Below are 13,867 nucleotides of genomic sequence, written 5' to 3'. Positions count from 1 at the left end.
TCTTGCTTTTCCACAGTCTAACCAACTATGGAAAATGTGTTGCAATCTGGTCATGTTTTTTACATTTGAAATAATATCACTTCTGCAGAAAGTGTCTCACTGTGAGCAGTAGGTTCTCAAACTCACTCACATTTGACCATTTCCTTATGATTGGGAAACAGAGACATCCTCTTTTCAAGTGATTTTCTGGTGAGTGGCAGAATGAGTCTTAGAGATGTTGTAACGATGAAATCCGTATCAGAGAAATGCCACCATCTAGGATTTGTTTCTGATTCTAACTGAAATTATTTTAATATATTCATTTACCTAACATTAACCACTCAAACACCAACCCCCCCCCCAAAAAAAAATTACTACAAAGGAAATATGCTTTTAAGCTTTATTGTGTTATTCTTGATGATTTTATGTTGTATGATAACAAATTGAATCAACCACTAATAAAAGTGCTGTATTCATTCCATGCTGTGTTTACAATAGCCTACTTGTATTCCTCCAGTTCCTGCATGTACAAATATGTCCAACCCCCTCTCTAATTGTTGTGATGATATGAAATCAGGAAGCATCAACACACGAGCAAAGATCAACAAAGAAGACAGACCATTAACCCATCAGCGGTCACAGACTGAAAGAAAGAGTGATGAAGATCAGTGATTTAATTCTCATATTTATATGCATCCCTGCAACCCTGAGTACCAATGGTAAGCTCCTGTTTTGTTTCTATGTGTTGATCAGGTGTTAAAATGGATGGCATGTGTGGATGAGTATAGGTCAAGGTTATGTAAACATGTTTGGACATTCATGGGTTGACCAGTTAAATGGGTTGACCAGTTAAATATTAAAGTGCATTACTTATATCTGTGGTGGACAACCCTGGCCTGGAGAGCTGTCATATACAAAAAAGATACCTAATCAAGGTCTGTTAAATATACGTGATTAGTTCAACCAGGTGTGTCTCAACTGGGCTGAAAAAAAGCTTGCACTCACTGCGGCTCTCGAGGACCAGGGTTTGCCACCCCTGATTGACGTGGTCCCCACTGAGGTTTTGTCACCCGCATTGGCTTTAGTGCTAGAGTGCCTACAGTGTTTTTTCATCTGGTTGTTTTGATGTGGTTGTCTTGAAATGAAGCATTGGTACCTTGTATGGATTTGAGTCATTTTCAGAGTGATACATGCACCATAATGGCTAACCTTGTCGATAACGTTTCCAGACCATCTTCCAAACTGTAAAGATGCTCTTGAAGATTGTCTTCGCCAAGTGCCATGGACCAGGTACTCCAATAAAAGTCCTGCACCTATCATCCCCTATTGTAAGGGGATTTTAACATGCCATGGATATTACGAAGAAAGTCAGTACCTGTTTATCATTTTAGCTACACAGTTAAACATCTACCTAGTCCATATGGGAATGTCCATTAGGTTTACATTTTTGTTATTTAGAGCTCTCATCCAGAGCAACTTACACTAGTGAGTGCGTACATATTTGCACTTTTACATACTGGTGGTCCCCTGTGGGAAACAAACCCACAACCCTGGTGTTGCAAGCACCATGCTCTACCAACTGAGCTACACAGGATTTGATATCCATGTATTAGAATGATTAAGTTGAATATAAGAAAGGGTCAAATCGTTTAAGATGATTTGTGTTTTTGGTAGGTGTTATGAGTATAGAATTACAAGATGCATTCAAAAGACCAGACTGCACATCCCAAACTTCTACAGATGGTCTGTCAACTCATCCAATCAGGTGAGATCATGAATTCATTGCTGTTGATCTCACAACCTTCTGGTTCAGTCATATATACCGGGGTGCAGCAACAAAGACTTCAGATACAGCCTAATCTCTTGTTTTTTTTTTACTGTTGCATATCGCAATTTTTGGTATTTCCGATGCACTAACAATTTAAATGTCCGTTAATAATTCCACCATAGGCAGAAGCGGGCACGGATTCTGGACACAGAGTGCACTTCCCTGCACATGCCCTCCAGAGAAGCAAGAGGAACGACTCTACTAGCACTGACTACGTGCACATTACTATGGCTGTACTCAACAGCTCTCTATTCAAGGTTGGTAACTGACTCATAGGCCATTCTTAGTTTAGCTGAAACCAACCAATATTAACGGACAAAATCGTATCACTGCTGCCATATCAGGTATACAATTTATCACTACAGTAAAACAATGAATATATGATTTAGTATCATGAATTCGTTAAATACAGATGTTTCCCTTGAGGAAGGATTTTATGAAAGTAAAAGGCACATTTGACCTCTGAATGACATTTGCTCCTCTGTTTCTGCTTTCTGTTGCACTTTCCTCCAATGTCGCCAACAGCTTGGTCCAGTTCGAGGCAATAGATCAGGGGAGGTCCTAAGACAGTCTGTGCTGGCTGTGAGGGTGGGGGACCACGGTGTGAGTGACCTTGACCAGCCTGTCAGAATCGCCTTCAGAAACACAAATGTGGTGGGTGAATGGACAAACTGTGGAATGGAGGCCAATCGAACTTTAGACACTAATTGGACGAATAAGACTGTGACTGTGCATCTCTAAAACAAATATTAGTCTAGTCTATACTTCAATGAAGTAACCATACATTTTACACACTGTGTGTTTTACATTGCCTTTGTTTCAGGCTGAGAGAGGGACTTGTGTTTTCTGGAAGGACTCAGAAAAGAATAATGGCGAAGGTGGGGGCTATGGCTTGACTCATCTTTTAGTGGTTGAACCACTGCTGTGGACTACCATGTTATTTTCCTGTGTGTGTGGGTGTTTGTGTGTGTGGTTGTGACATTTGTGGCTTTTCTGTCTGCAGGGGACTGGAGCTCAGAGGGTTGTAATACCACCCTTATTCACGGAGAGTTTGTGTGCAGCTGCAACCATCTCAGCTTCTTTGCAGTGCTTGTGGTAAATACTTGCTACAGTTGTTTAAATAGATGATTACTTTCATTATTTGAATAACTCTATGCAAAGCATAGCTGTGTAAGACATGCAAAGACTGATATAGAAGTCTTCAAAACACTCATTTTAAAGGGATACTTCACCCACGTGACAAAATGTCATAATGATTTCCTTACTCTATAAGCAGTCCATCGACAAGGTATAACTGCAATCCATGCTTTGATTGGTTAACCTGGCCATGTTTTCCAAATGCTAATGTTTTAGCATTTTTTGGCACAAATCCAATGCAAGGCAATGATACAGATCTTATCATATTTTGCGCTTCATGTCCAAATCATCTATAAGTAAGTTAATTGTGCTGTGCAATGAATAGTAGATACTTTAGGATAATTTGGAAATGAAGTGCGGAAAATGAAAATAGGTACCAAATAGGTTGACTTGCATTGGTTTTGTACCACCAACGCCAAAACGTTAATTTGGGTGTACTATCACTTTAATGATGACATAATTTTTTGTATGGTCAGTCCTACCTGGCAACATACTCTTGATTCCTTATCCTATTTTCCCACTGACAGAACTCAAAGTTGTCGGTAGACCCTGTGAATGCCGCCAACCTAGGCTACATCTCCTACATTGGTTCATCATTCTCTGTGGTTTTCACAACAGTAAGCCTTGTCATGTACACATGCCTTTGGTAAGTATTCTCTTCCTTGAAAATAAACAGAGTAGTTAAACCATCCACAATGCAGCTACACAGTAGTAGACATTCATAAACGTACGTGTCAAAAATATTAAGCAATAAAATTCAAAGTAGAGGTAAGCAAGAGAACTCACTTTAGCCCTTCTAATATGTCCACAGACAAAGGCCTGATCACAGAAATAGAGCATAAATGGTACACATTATATAAACATCTCTGTGGGCCTGAGCCTCTTGTTTTCTGTCCCCATAGGAAGGGGAGTTCTGAACATTCAATAGGTATTCATGTGCATCTGACAGGAGCGCTCCTGTTTCTGCACCTCTCCTACCTCTTGAGCGAGTGGTGGGTGTGGCATGAGGCTGATGGGGCTGAGGGACGTGTCTGTCTGGCCTTTGGGTTGATGCTGCACTGGGCTCTCCTGTCCACCTTCACCTGGTTGGCCATTGAAGGCTTCCATCTCTACATGCTGTTAGTCCGCATCTTCAACATCTATGTCAGGAAATACCTGCTCAAACTGAGCCTGTTTGGATGGGGTGAGATCACAAGTTTCACTCATAAGTATTTTTTTTTCTTTGACAGTTGAGTGATATTCTGCACCATACAATGTATAGTCTAAAAGCAGTCTTTGATCCCAGGCATACCCACTGTGACTGTGGTGGCCTGTGGTTTCTCAGGAGTCTACGGAAGACATAGCTTCTACATGAAGGGGGCCAATAATGGCTCATCAACAGACATGTGAGGTTCAATTCACAGTATTTTGTGACAGAAAGTTAATATTTAAATATATATATAGCCATGAAAACAAACAAAGGTTCAAATGGACTCTTGTCTAACTGCAGATGTTGGATAAGCAGTGCTACAGACAGCCCTGGAGTGGTAGTCAGCTACGTCACAGTGAGTGGATACTTGGGCCTGGTCTTCCTCTTCAACACAGCCATGCTAGGTGTGGTGGTGGTGAAGCTTTGGGGGCAGAGAGGGAAGGGTAGGATGTGGAAGGACTGGGCCACGGTCCTGGGTCTCAGCTGTGTGCTGGGAGTACCATGGGGGCTGGCGTTCTGCACCTACGGCCCCCTTTCTCTCCCTGGACTGTACCTCTTCAGTATATTCAACTGCTTCCAAGGTCAGTATCCTATCACACACAACCTCTCTAAGGAAAGATATATGATTGACTGCTTTAAATCTGAGTGATCGCTGAGTGATTTGTTGCTTTTCAATCCCTCCTACAGGTGTCTTCTTGTTCCTGTGGTTTCTTGCCCTTTTACATAAGGGCCGCCCAGAGCGCTCCTCTGTGAAAGACTCTTCAAGTCAAAAGATGGAGACAAACCTCAACTGATACGTGCAACACATTCCAGCATACCTTTAGTAGTGTTTGCAGACCAAGTCCCATTCTACCTATGCATACACTGAGTTTAAACCAGAGGTGAAAGTCTAATTAATTTCTTCCCGGTACAGACCTCTTATACCGAGAAATAAAATGTATGGGCCTATTCATAGAACTACATATAGAACCCCTATTCATTCAATAGCATCTCTCTGGGCCTAGTCGTAAAGATTTGTCATTTCACTTTTAAAATGTATGACCTTTTATTATGGCATAAACACAACCAGTCATGATGTTTTCATCTGATTGTCAAACAAGGGCTCCTTTACTAGGCTACCCGCGCACATTCACCCACTCGCAATATATTTCCAGCCTCCAAACAGTGGTGAATGGAAAGAGACAGCTGTTACACAAAACAACAAAAGGTGTAATGGTATTTGGCGTTTGTTATTAGGCCAGAATGTATGCATCCACTGCTGTCTACGTGCATCTCGGTGTCGGCCACTCATCTCTGCCTTGGCATAATTTCAGTGTTTCTTTTCGTCAAACCACATTACATTTTGGAGCATTTGCCACCTGTTTTCATGTCCATTTGCAAAATGCTCCTGACTCTGACATGCGGTAATGATAAAACATAGTATAATAGGCTACATTTTTTTGTTTACATTTTGATTGAAATTGTGATAGGCTCATATTTTACCGGTACAGCGTACCCCCACCGTTTATTTTGTGGACGCCAGACCGTACCGCTTTACTTTCACCCCTGGTGTAAACATGACATCTATGATATGACACATAAAGTGTGACACATGGAGCAAATAGCCATTAGCACACAGCCTATCTACTCGATAAAATGGTGTTGTGGTGTTAATCAGATAATTGAATAATTTTATGTTTTCTTATTGTTTCATTAAAATAATTTACCAACACTATCTAACCTATGATTCAGCCTTTTCCCCAACGGTTTAATGATACCTAGAATGTCACTTTGAACTTTAATGTAATGTAATTTATTGTAGCAAGAGCGTGGTGAACGGATAGATGTGGTTATGGACAGCGAGGAAGAAGGAGAAGAGGTGAGTGTAGTGGAAAGATGTGTGTTGAGGAAGAATGGCGCCAAGTATAAACCATATTCTGCTGTCTTTGATGGCTCAGACATTGAACCTGACGAGAGTGAGAATGAATTACCTGTGGTGGCAGATGTGTTGAAGACCCCCGAGCCCGTAGTCTCAGGCTGGATAGAAAAGATGTTGGGTACTGTGAAACCGGTGGAGGTTGCTCGAAGTGGACTTGTGAGGATTTTCTGTATTTCTTTATTTCACCAGGTAGGCAAGTTGAGAACAAGTTCTCATTTACAACTGCGACCTGGCCAAGATAAAGCAAATCAGTGCGACACAAACAACAACACAGAGTTACACATGGAATAAACAAACACACAGTCAATAATACAAGAAAAGGTCTATATACAGTGTGTGCAAATGAGGTAGGATGAGGGAGGTAAGGCAATAAATAAGCCATAGTGGCAAAATAATTACAATATAGCAATTAAACACCGGAGTGATAGATGTGCAAAAGATGAGTGTGCAAGTAGAGATACTGGGGTGCAAAGGAGCAAAATAAATAACAGTATGGGGATGAGGTAGTTGGATGGGCTATTTACAGATGGGCTATGTACAGGTGCAGTGATCTGTGAGCTGCTCTGACAGCTGGTGCTTAAAGCTAGTGAGGGAGATATGAGTCTCCAGCTTCAGTGATTTTTTCAGTTCGTTCCAGTCATTGGCAGCAGAGAACTGGAAGGAGAGGCGGCCGAAGGAGGAATTGGCTTTGGGGATGACCAGTGAAATATACCTGCTGGAGTGCTTGCTACGGGTGGGTGCTGCTATGGTGACCAGTGAGCTGAAATAGGGCGGGGCTTTACCTAACAAAGACTTATAGATGACCTGGAGCCAGTGGGTTTGGCAACGAATATGAAGTGAAGGCCAGCCAACGAGAGCATACAGGTCGCAGTGATGTGCAGTATATGGGGCTTTGGTGACAAAACGGATGGCACTGTGATAGACTGCATCCAATTTGCTGAGTAGAGTGTTGGAGGCTATTTTGTAAATGACATCGCCGAAGTCAAGGATTGGAAGGATAGTCAGTTTTACGAGGGTATGTTTGGCAGCATGAGTGAAGGATGCTTTGTTGCAAAATAGGAAGCTGATTCTAGATTAATTTTGGATTGGAGATGCTTAATGTGAGTCTGGAAGGAGAGTTTACAGTCTAACCAGACACCTGGGTATTTGTAGTTGTCCACATATTCTGCCACGCATATCTTGCCATGCGACTAGGGGCAAGATATGTGACTTGCTTTGCTCTGGAGCAACTGAAATTGTAAATTCATGTGTCTGTGACGCCCGACATTTGGTGCGACACAGACCCGGTGGCGAGCATGGTGAAACCGAGAAGACATTGTCTGTCCTTTTGAGTTTTGAAGCAGAGTCTTTACCTGTTAAAGTCATGTTAGGATATGTCAGTTATCCAGTGAGAGCTTTTGTGCCAAACCCACTAAAGTGTTTCAGATACCAAGTTATGGTCGTGTTGCAGCAGTGTGTAGGAGGGAGATTTTCGAGATATGAGAAGTGTGCAGGAGGGCATGGGACAAAGGAATGTGTAGTATTGTTGGGAAAAAACTGTGTGTCAATTGTGTCGAGTGAAGTGTCCAGTGCGAGAGAGACAGGCTGAGATTGCCAGGGTCAGAGTAGAACAGAAGGTGTCTTATGCTGAGGCAGTGAAGAGAGTAGAGGATGATTGGTCAAGGGTGAGTAGTAGGCCTAGGCCAATACAGATTGATATGAATTTGTGTTTCAGTAAGGTTGGCTTCTAAGCATTTATTACCATGGATATCAACTGTACCACAGAAATGGAACGCAAATCACAGAATATAGATGTTGTGGAGGCAGTTAGAGGACGTCCTCCGGAAGTTGTCATAATTACTGTGTAGGTCTATGGAAGGGGGTGAGAACCATGAACCTAAGTTTTGTATTCAAGTCAGTGTACCCAGAGGAGGACGGAAGATAGCTGTCCACCAGCTACTACACCATGGTGTTACCCTACAGAGTGCTGTTGAGGCTACTGTAGACCCTTCACTGCAAAACAGTGTGTTTTAATCAATTATTTGGTGACGTGAATATATTTAGTATAGTTTTATCAAAATAGGATAACTTTTTAAATGGGGAGGGGTGTTGCGACTGAACACTACAGCAGGCAGTACAGTCACGTGAGTGAGAGGAGACAGAGCAGCATGCGTGCAGATCATGACAACTTTTTACCAGTTGTAGGAAGACTACTTAGATTGTCATTATGGAGACACCCATTTCCAACCCGTTTTCCATTAAACATATTAATACGCTAGAACTGCTGTGCATCAAGAAATAACGGCGACAACAGGAAAACAACTTTAGGCGCTCTAGAGTGCATTAGATAAATTCGCTCGCAGGTGGTTTAAACTGAATTCTAATGTGGACTACTTATAGAAAAAAGGCTTATACGCATGCTCAGTTCTTAGGTCTCGAGAGCTGCACGAGTGGACATTTGAAATGGAAGACATGGAACTCCCTAGCCTGCCTCCGTTATAGGGAAAAGTCCACAATGAAACTGACATTAAATGTGGAGAATGATACATTTGCATCTGGAGGCTACTGTAGCCTACCATGTTATACCATAAATATGTTTAAATTACGATATCACTGGAGTCATTGCAAATCGATTTCTGCCACTTGTGTAGCTTACCTGGAGCTGACAAACATATTTAATCAGTGGTGAAAAAAGTAGGTCACCCAAATGTCATACTTGAGTAAAATTAAAGATAGAAAAATAATAGAAAATGACTAAATTAAAAGTGAAAGTTGCCCAGTAAAATACTTCTTCAGTAAAAGTCTAAACGTATTTGCTTTTACATATACTTAAGTATCAAAACTAAATATAATTGTTAAAATATACTTAAGTATCAAAAGTAAAAGTATAAATAATTTCAAATTCCTTATATTAAGCAAACCAGACAGCACCATTTTCTTGTTTTTTAAATGTACAGATAGCCAGGCGCTATCTCCAACACTCGGACACCTTCTAGGCAGAGTTCCTCTGTCCAGTGTCTGTGTTCTTTTGCCCATCTTAATCTTTTCTTTTTATTGGCCAGTCTGAGATATGTTTTTTTCTTTGCAACTCTGCCTAGAAGGCCAGCATCCCGGAGTTGCCTCTTCACTGTTGGCGTTGAGACTGGTGTTTTGCGGGTACTATTTAATGAAGCTGCCAGTTGAGGACTTGTGAGGCGTCTGTTTTTCAAACTAGACACTCTAATGTACTTGTCCTCTTGCTCAGTTGTGTATCAGGGCCTCCCACTCCTCTTTCTATTCTGGTTAGAGCCAGTTTGCGCTGTTCTGTGAAGGGACTAGTACACAGCATTGTACGAGATCTTCAGTTTCTTGGCAATTTCTCGCATGGAATAGCGTTCATTTCTCAGAACAAGAAAAGTCTGACGAGTTTCAGAAGAAAGTTAATTGTTTCTGTCCATTTTGAGCCTGTAAACGAACCCACAAATGCTGATGTTCCAGATACTCAACTAGTCTAAAGAAGGCCAGTTTTATTGCTTCTTTAATCAGAACAAGTTTTCAGCTGTGCTAACATAATTGCAAATGGGTTTTCTAATGATCAATTAGCCTTTTGAAATTATAAACTTGGATTAGCTAACACAATGTGCCATTGGAAAACAGGAGTGATGGTTGCCTTTGTACGCCTATGTAGATATTCCATCAAAAAAATCTGCCGTTTCCAGCTACAATAGTCATTTACAACATTAACAATGTCTACACTGTATTTCTGATTAATTTGATGTTATTTTAATGGACAAAATTTGTGCTTTTCTTTCAAAAACACGGACATTTCTAAGTGACCCCACACTTTTGTACGGAGTGTATGTTTCAGTAGGATTGGATTTTTAGCATTTATAGTAATGGTTATCAACTGTACTGCATGGATGTAAGTCGCAGAAAATGTAGGTTGTGGTGTAGGGTTAGATGGTATGTTGATTTATTTATTTTGTATAGATTTATTTTAAATATAAGGGAATTATACTCCAGTCTAGTAGGTGGCGGTAATGCAACATTTATTGGATGCCAACCGCCGTTCAACCTCATAGAAGAAGATACAATAGTGGAAAAATAAGAACCCTGCCTCCTTTCACAAGTGCGACTATAGCTAGCTAGTTACGGTAGCGCCAGCTGGAGCAGTAGCCATGGATCCAAGCACCACTATTCTCCGGGTGAAAAGAAAGAGAGGAACTGACCCTGCCGATGCTTTGCTGCTTGCCTGTAAACGTATTCGACCAGAGACCACATCCCAGACCGCTGGGGAATCTGTGCCTGAGCCCGATGATACAGCGGTTGAGAATTCAGTCTTCAAACTCGTGGCGACCGTAGCATCACAGGTATGGGCCGCTGTCAAACCACGGTGTTTCGTGGGCGCTGGACACAATCGGCTGGTGCTGCGTAAGACACTCGAGTCTGCTGTTTAGCAAACTAACTATGGTTAGCTTATCAGCTGGTTAACGAACGTTATGTTTATTACTAGTTAGCTATCTACATTAGATTTTCTCTCCAGCTCAAGTCATCCTTACTTAGCAAACTGGATAGCTCGCTTTGTGTTGATTAGCAAGCTAGCTAACGTTAGCTGGCTAACAACACTGATGGCTATCGTTAGCAAACTAGCTAGCTAGCTAACCAGCCAGTCTGCCTGCGTTCTAGATAATGGTGCTGTGAAGTTAACGTTATCTGGTGTACCTGCTTTTGTACACATACAAAAGCAAGACATGCAAGACCATGGGACAATATTAATTTGTATAGCTATGAGGAAATAATCCTTCGCAACACCTGTTTAGGTAGAAAATAACTTTTGTTGGCAGTTGACTTGTGTGGTCATGGTCCTGAAAGTCAGACAGTCATAGCTAGGTAGCTAGTTTCTATGACCTATTTCTTCTACATTGTTTTATTTTCAATCTTAATGTGTTTTTAGCACTCAAACAGTTAGCTAAGTTAATTTAGTGAATCTTTAATGTAATGCACTGCCAGTCTTATTAGTCTCTCAACCCTCTTTGTTAGGATAACTGTTAACCAACATTGTCTCTATCCTCAGGATGCCCCGGTCCAGACACATGTTCGTGAAGCACTGACCCGCCCCCGCATGGCCCACGCCCTGCGCCCCTCCGCAGGCAGCTCCCAGAGGATTGTGGGAGATCTACGGAGCGCTAAGTGGAGCACCAGGCGGGATGAGCGATACAGGATCCTCTCCAGCCATCGAGCAGGGCTGCCTGCAGAACAGCCCCCCTCAACGCAGCCAGAGCCCACAGAGGAGGAGCCAGGCAAAAATGCCTGGAGCCTGGGTGAAGTTCAGGTGTTTGACATTATCCAGGAAGATGGGGACCAGGACAAAGCTTCTAGCAAGGTAAGTGTGAGCTGGACTCCCTAATGTTTAGCTAGAGCTGGTGAAACGTTCTTAAAACCAGGATATCCTATGTAAACATATCAGTGCCAACAGTTCCCATATGATGAATTCAGTTGATCCAGATTGTAGCCTACGTGCCACTGACACACATGCCTAATATTTGGATGGCTTGAATTTGATGCTTATTGTGTGACTGCACTCTGTTTCCCAGTTGCTGACCCCTGACCCAGAGACTATCCTGTGTAACTCGATGAAGATGATCCGTGAGAAGCTGAGTGTGTCTGGAGAGGGTGTGGGTGTTGAGCATCGTGAACGGGAGGATGACTACGTGTATGACCTTTACTACCAGGAAACAGTCGCAGCAGGCTGGATCCAGGACATCCTGTCCGTCAGGCCCTACTCAGACGAGGGAGAGTTGGTAAAGATCAGAACACAATGCTCAAATGCAATGCACATTCATGATACAAGTATGACCAATCACAGCCATGCAGATAACTTAGCCTAACACTTAGCCTAGACCAATCTCAATTGTACCTGCATAATTGATTTGGTAAACCGCTGTGATTTCCGACTAATCTCGTCCTCCAGCCGACTCTTTCTCTTTCAAACTGTGGTTTCACAGCGCCTCAGAAAGGGACTTGAATGGAGCCTATGGCAGGAATGGGAAGAAGTCCAGCTGGATTTCATTAGCTGATCTGTCACCACCATCTAGCAGAACCCTCAGAACCTCCCCTCTACATTGGGGATTTCAAAGTGCAAGCAGTAAAAGGGATTTTAGGCTAAACAAGGAAGTGAAATGGGAAAGTTTTCAAACTGTGCCCAAACTCAGAATCAATTGGGCTTCCCAAAACTATGGTTGCCGTTATAACTTTAAAAAATTCTAATAGAGATGTAGCAGGCTCTCTCTCACCTCGATTTTAACCCATGCCACTTTCAATTCAAGGCCCACTTTGTTGCACTGTGTTTCCAGGCTCTATATGTGGTAGCAATTGAGCCTGGGATGAGGTTAGTATCTGAATAACATAAAATGGTGCAGGAGGAATAACCTTAATGTCTTGGTTTTCCAGGTGCCTGACTTGGTGGTGAATGAGGAAGAAGTGTATGAGGACGAGGATGATGAGAATGAAGAGGGGAACTGGAGGAATGACTACCCAGATGAAGACGGTGAGGATGGCAGCGACAGAGAGGAGCGCTATGGAGGTAGGCTAGTACTTTTTTCATTGTACAAATTTCACAAAAGCTTCACGCAATGATTATCAAAGCTCCCATATTAAGAATAGTTGTGTTACTAGTTTCTCTCCGGAACCTAATTTTGCCGTTCTCATCCTGAAGGGCACTGGGAAGAGGAGCACTCGTACAGTCGGAGATCCTGGGACCAGTACCAGAGCGAGGTGATGCAAGAGTTGGATGATGACGATGGAGACAAGGATGACTCCGACTGATCTCCAACTTCGAGTATTGGTGGATGTGTTTGAGTGTCCTTTTTTACTGTACAAGTGTTGGTGTGAATTTGTGTGAGATGTCGCACAACCGTGGTATGCTTTGTGTGCTTCTTGTTAAATTTGTATGCTGGTGAGATGGTTTGGACTGCGTGTTTGCCTTTTGTGCATGTTAGTATGTACATGTAAGCGTATGGTAGTGAATCATTGTGTGTTAATGTTTGGGCATACATTCCCTGTCACATGGAGATTGTACTCTTGATGTGTGACTGGGTATACGTTCCCTGTCACATGGAGATTGTACTCTTGATGTGTGACTGGGGATACGTTCCCTGTCACATGGAGATTGTACTCTTGATGTGTGAGCGATGTTTGAAAGATTAACTCAATCCCTTTTGTAAATATGTAGATGTGTATAAAATAAAGCTTTCAAAATAAATGTGCATTATTGCTGTAATGAATTAAAATATACTGCAAACTGGGTAAGTTTTATTGATAAATTAGAACCATCAAATCTTCCATGGGGCATTTCATGAAGCTAGATTTAGAAGTTAGTTGGCTCAGTCATGTTTGCCAGCTGTCATTCCCCAGAAAAAATAAACAAGTTCAGTGGCTTCATTAGGTATTGGCCCAGGAGATCCTTTGCATGGTTGACTTACATGTACAATAAAGTGAACATTTGTTTAATTCACTGCTGCTGCCCCAATAAGCCCATCAAGTGATCCCAAACTGTTGGTAAAGCTGACATGACCTCATGAGTAACCCTCCAAAAACCATGTTGGCATTTGCCTTTGCTGAGATTACATGGCATTTAGTTGGGGCTACTGCACATTTTCCAAAGCAATACAGAGAATGTCTGGGTGGGATTGGTTTTTCAGGTTAATGAATGTTGTATAATTTGATAGAGGTCCAGCCCCATTACAGAAAATGTAATGTATGGACAAATAGTTTACATAATTGAATACTACGTTAACCTTACTGAGGTCAGTCAGCAGTTCACAGAAAAATTTGCATGTGATAAAAATGGAAGTTTTCC

General features: G+C 42.0%; 2 protein-coding genes across 5 annotated transcripts; both read left to right on the top strand.

Annotated features, from left to right (window-relative positions):
* Positions 1–556: 556 nt before the first annotated feature.
* Positions 557–5,847, top strand: LOC139563059 (adhesion G protein-coupled receptor G3-like). 4 transcript variants are annotated; one of them, XM_071381318.1, is made up of 12 exons: positions 557–698; positions 1,209–1,269; positions 1,654–1,744; positions 1,930–2,064; positions 2,333–2,461; positions 2,631–2,685; positions 2,811–2,902; positions 3,472–3,590; positions 3,847–4,127; positions 4,269–4,329; positions 4,434–4,714; positions 4,821–5,847. In XM_071381318.1, the coding sequence occupies exons 1-12, from the start codon at positions 638–640 to the stop codon at positions 4,925–4,927; spliced, it is 1,473 nt and encodes a 490-aa protein (XP_071237419.1). In that variant the 5' UTR covers positions 557–637; the 3' UTR covers positions 4,928–5,847. The 4 variants fall into 4 exon arrangements, with proteins under 4 accessions (XP_071237419.1, XP_071237418.1, XP_071237420.1 ...); XM_071381317.1 differs by having other exon boundaries at positions 4,230–4,329; XM_071381319.1 differs by lacking the exon at positions 557–698 and having other exon boundaries at positions 1,210–1,346; positions 4,230–4,329.
* Positions 5,848–10,109: 4,262 nt separating this feature from the next.
* LOC139562775 (probable RNA polymerase II nuclear localization protein SLC7A6OS) lies at positions 10,110–13,270 on the top strand. Its single transcript, XM_071380795.1, has 5 exons — positions 10,110–10,379; positions 11,084–11,392; positions 11,604–11,810; positions 12,460–12,592; positions 12,725–13,270. The coding sequence occupies exons 1-5, from the start codon at positions 10,188–10,190 to the stop codon at positions 12,832–12,834; spliced, it is 951 nt and encodes a 316-aa protein (XP_071236896.1). The 5' UTR covers positions 10,110–10,187; the 3' UTR covers positions 12,835–13,270.
* Positions 13,271–13,867: the final 597 nt, after the last annotated feature.

This window comes from Salvelinus alpinus, chromosome 33 (assembly GCF_045679555.1).
Source record: "Salvelinus alpinus chromosome 33, SLU_Salpinus.1, whole genome shotgun sequence".
NCBI classification, from domain to species: domain Eukaryota; kingdom Metazoa; phylum Chordata; class Actinopteri; order Salmoniformes; family Salmonidae; genus Salvelinus; species Salvelinus alpinus.
The sequence above is the reverse complement of the archived record's forward strand: the minus strand, read 5'-3'. Positions and strand labels throughout refer to the sequence as shown.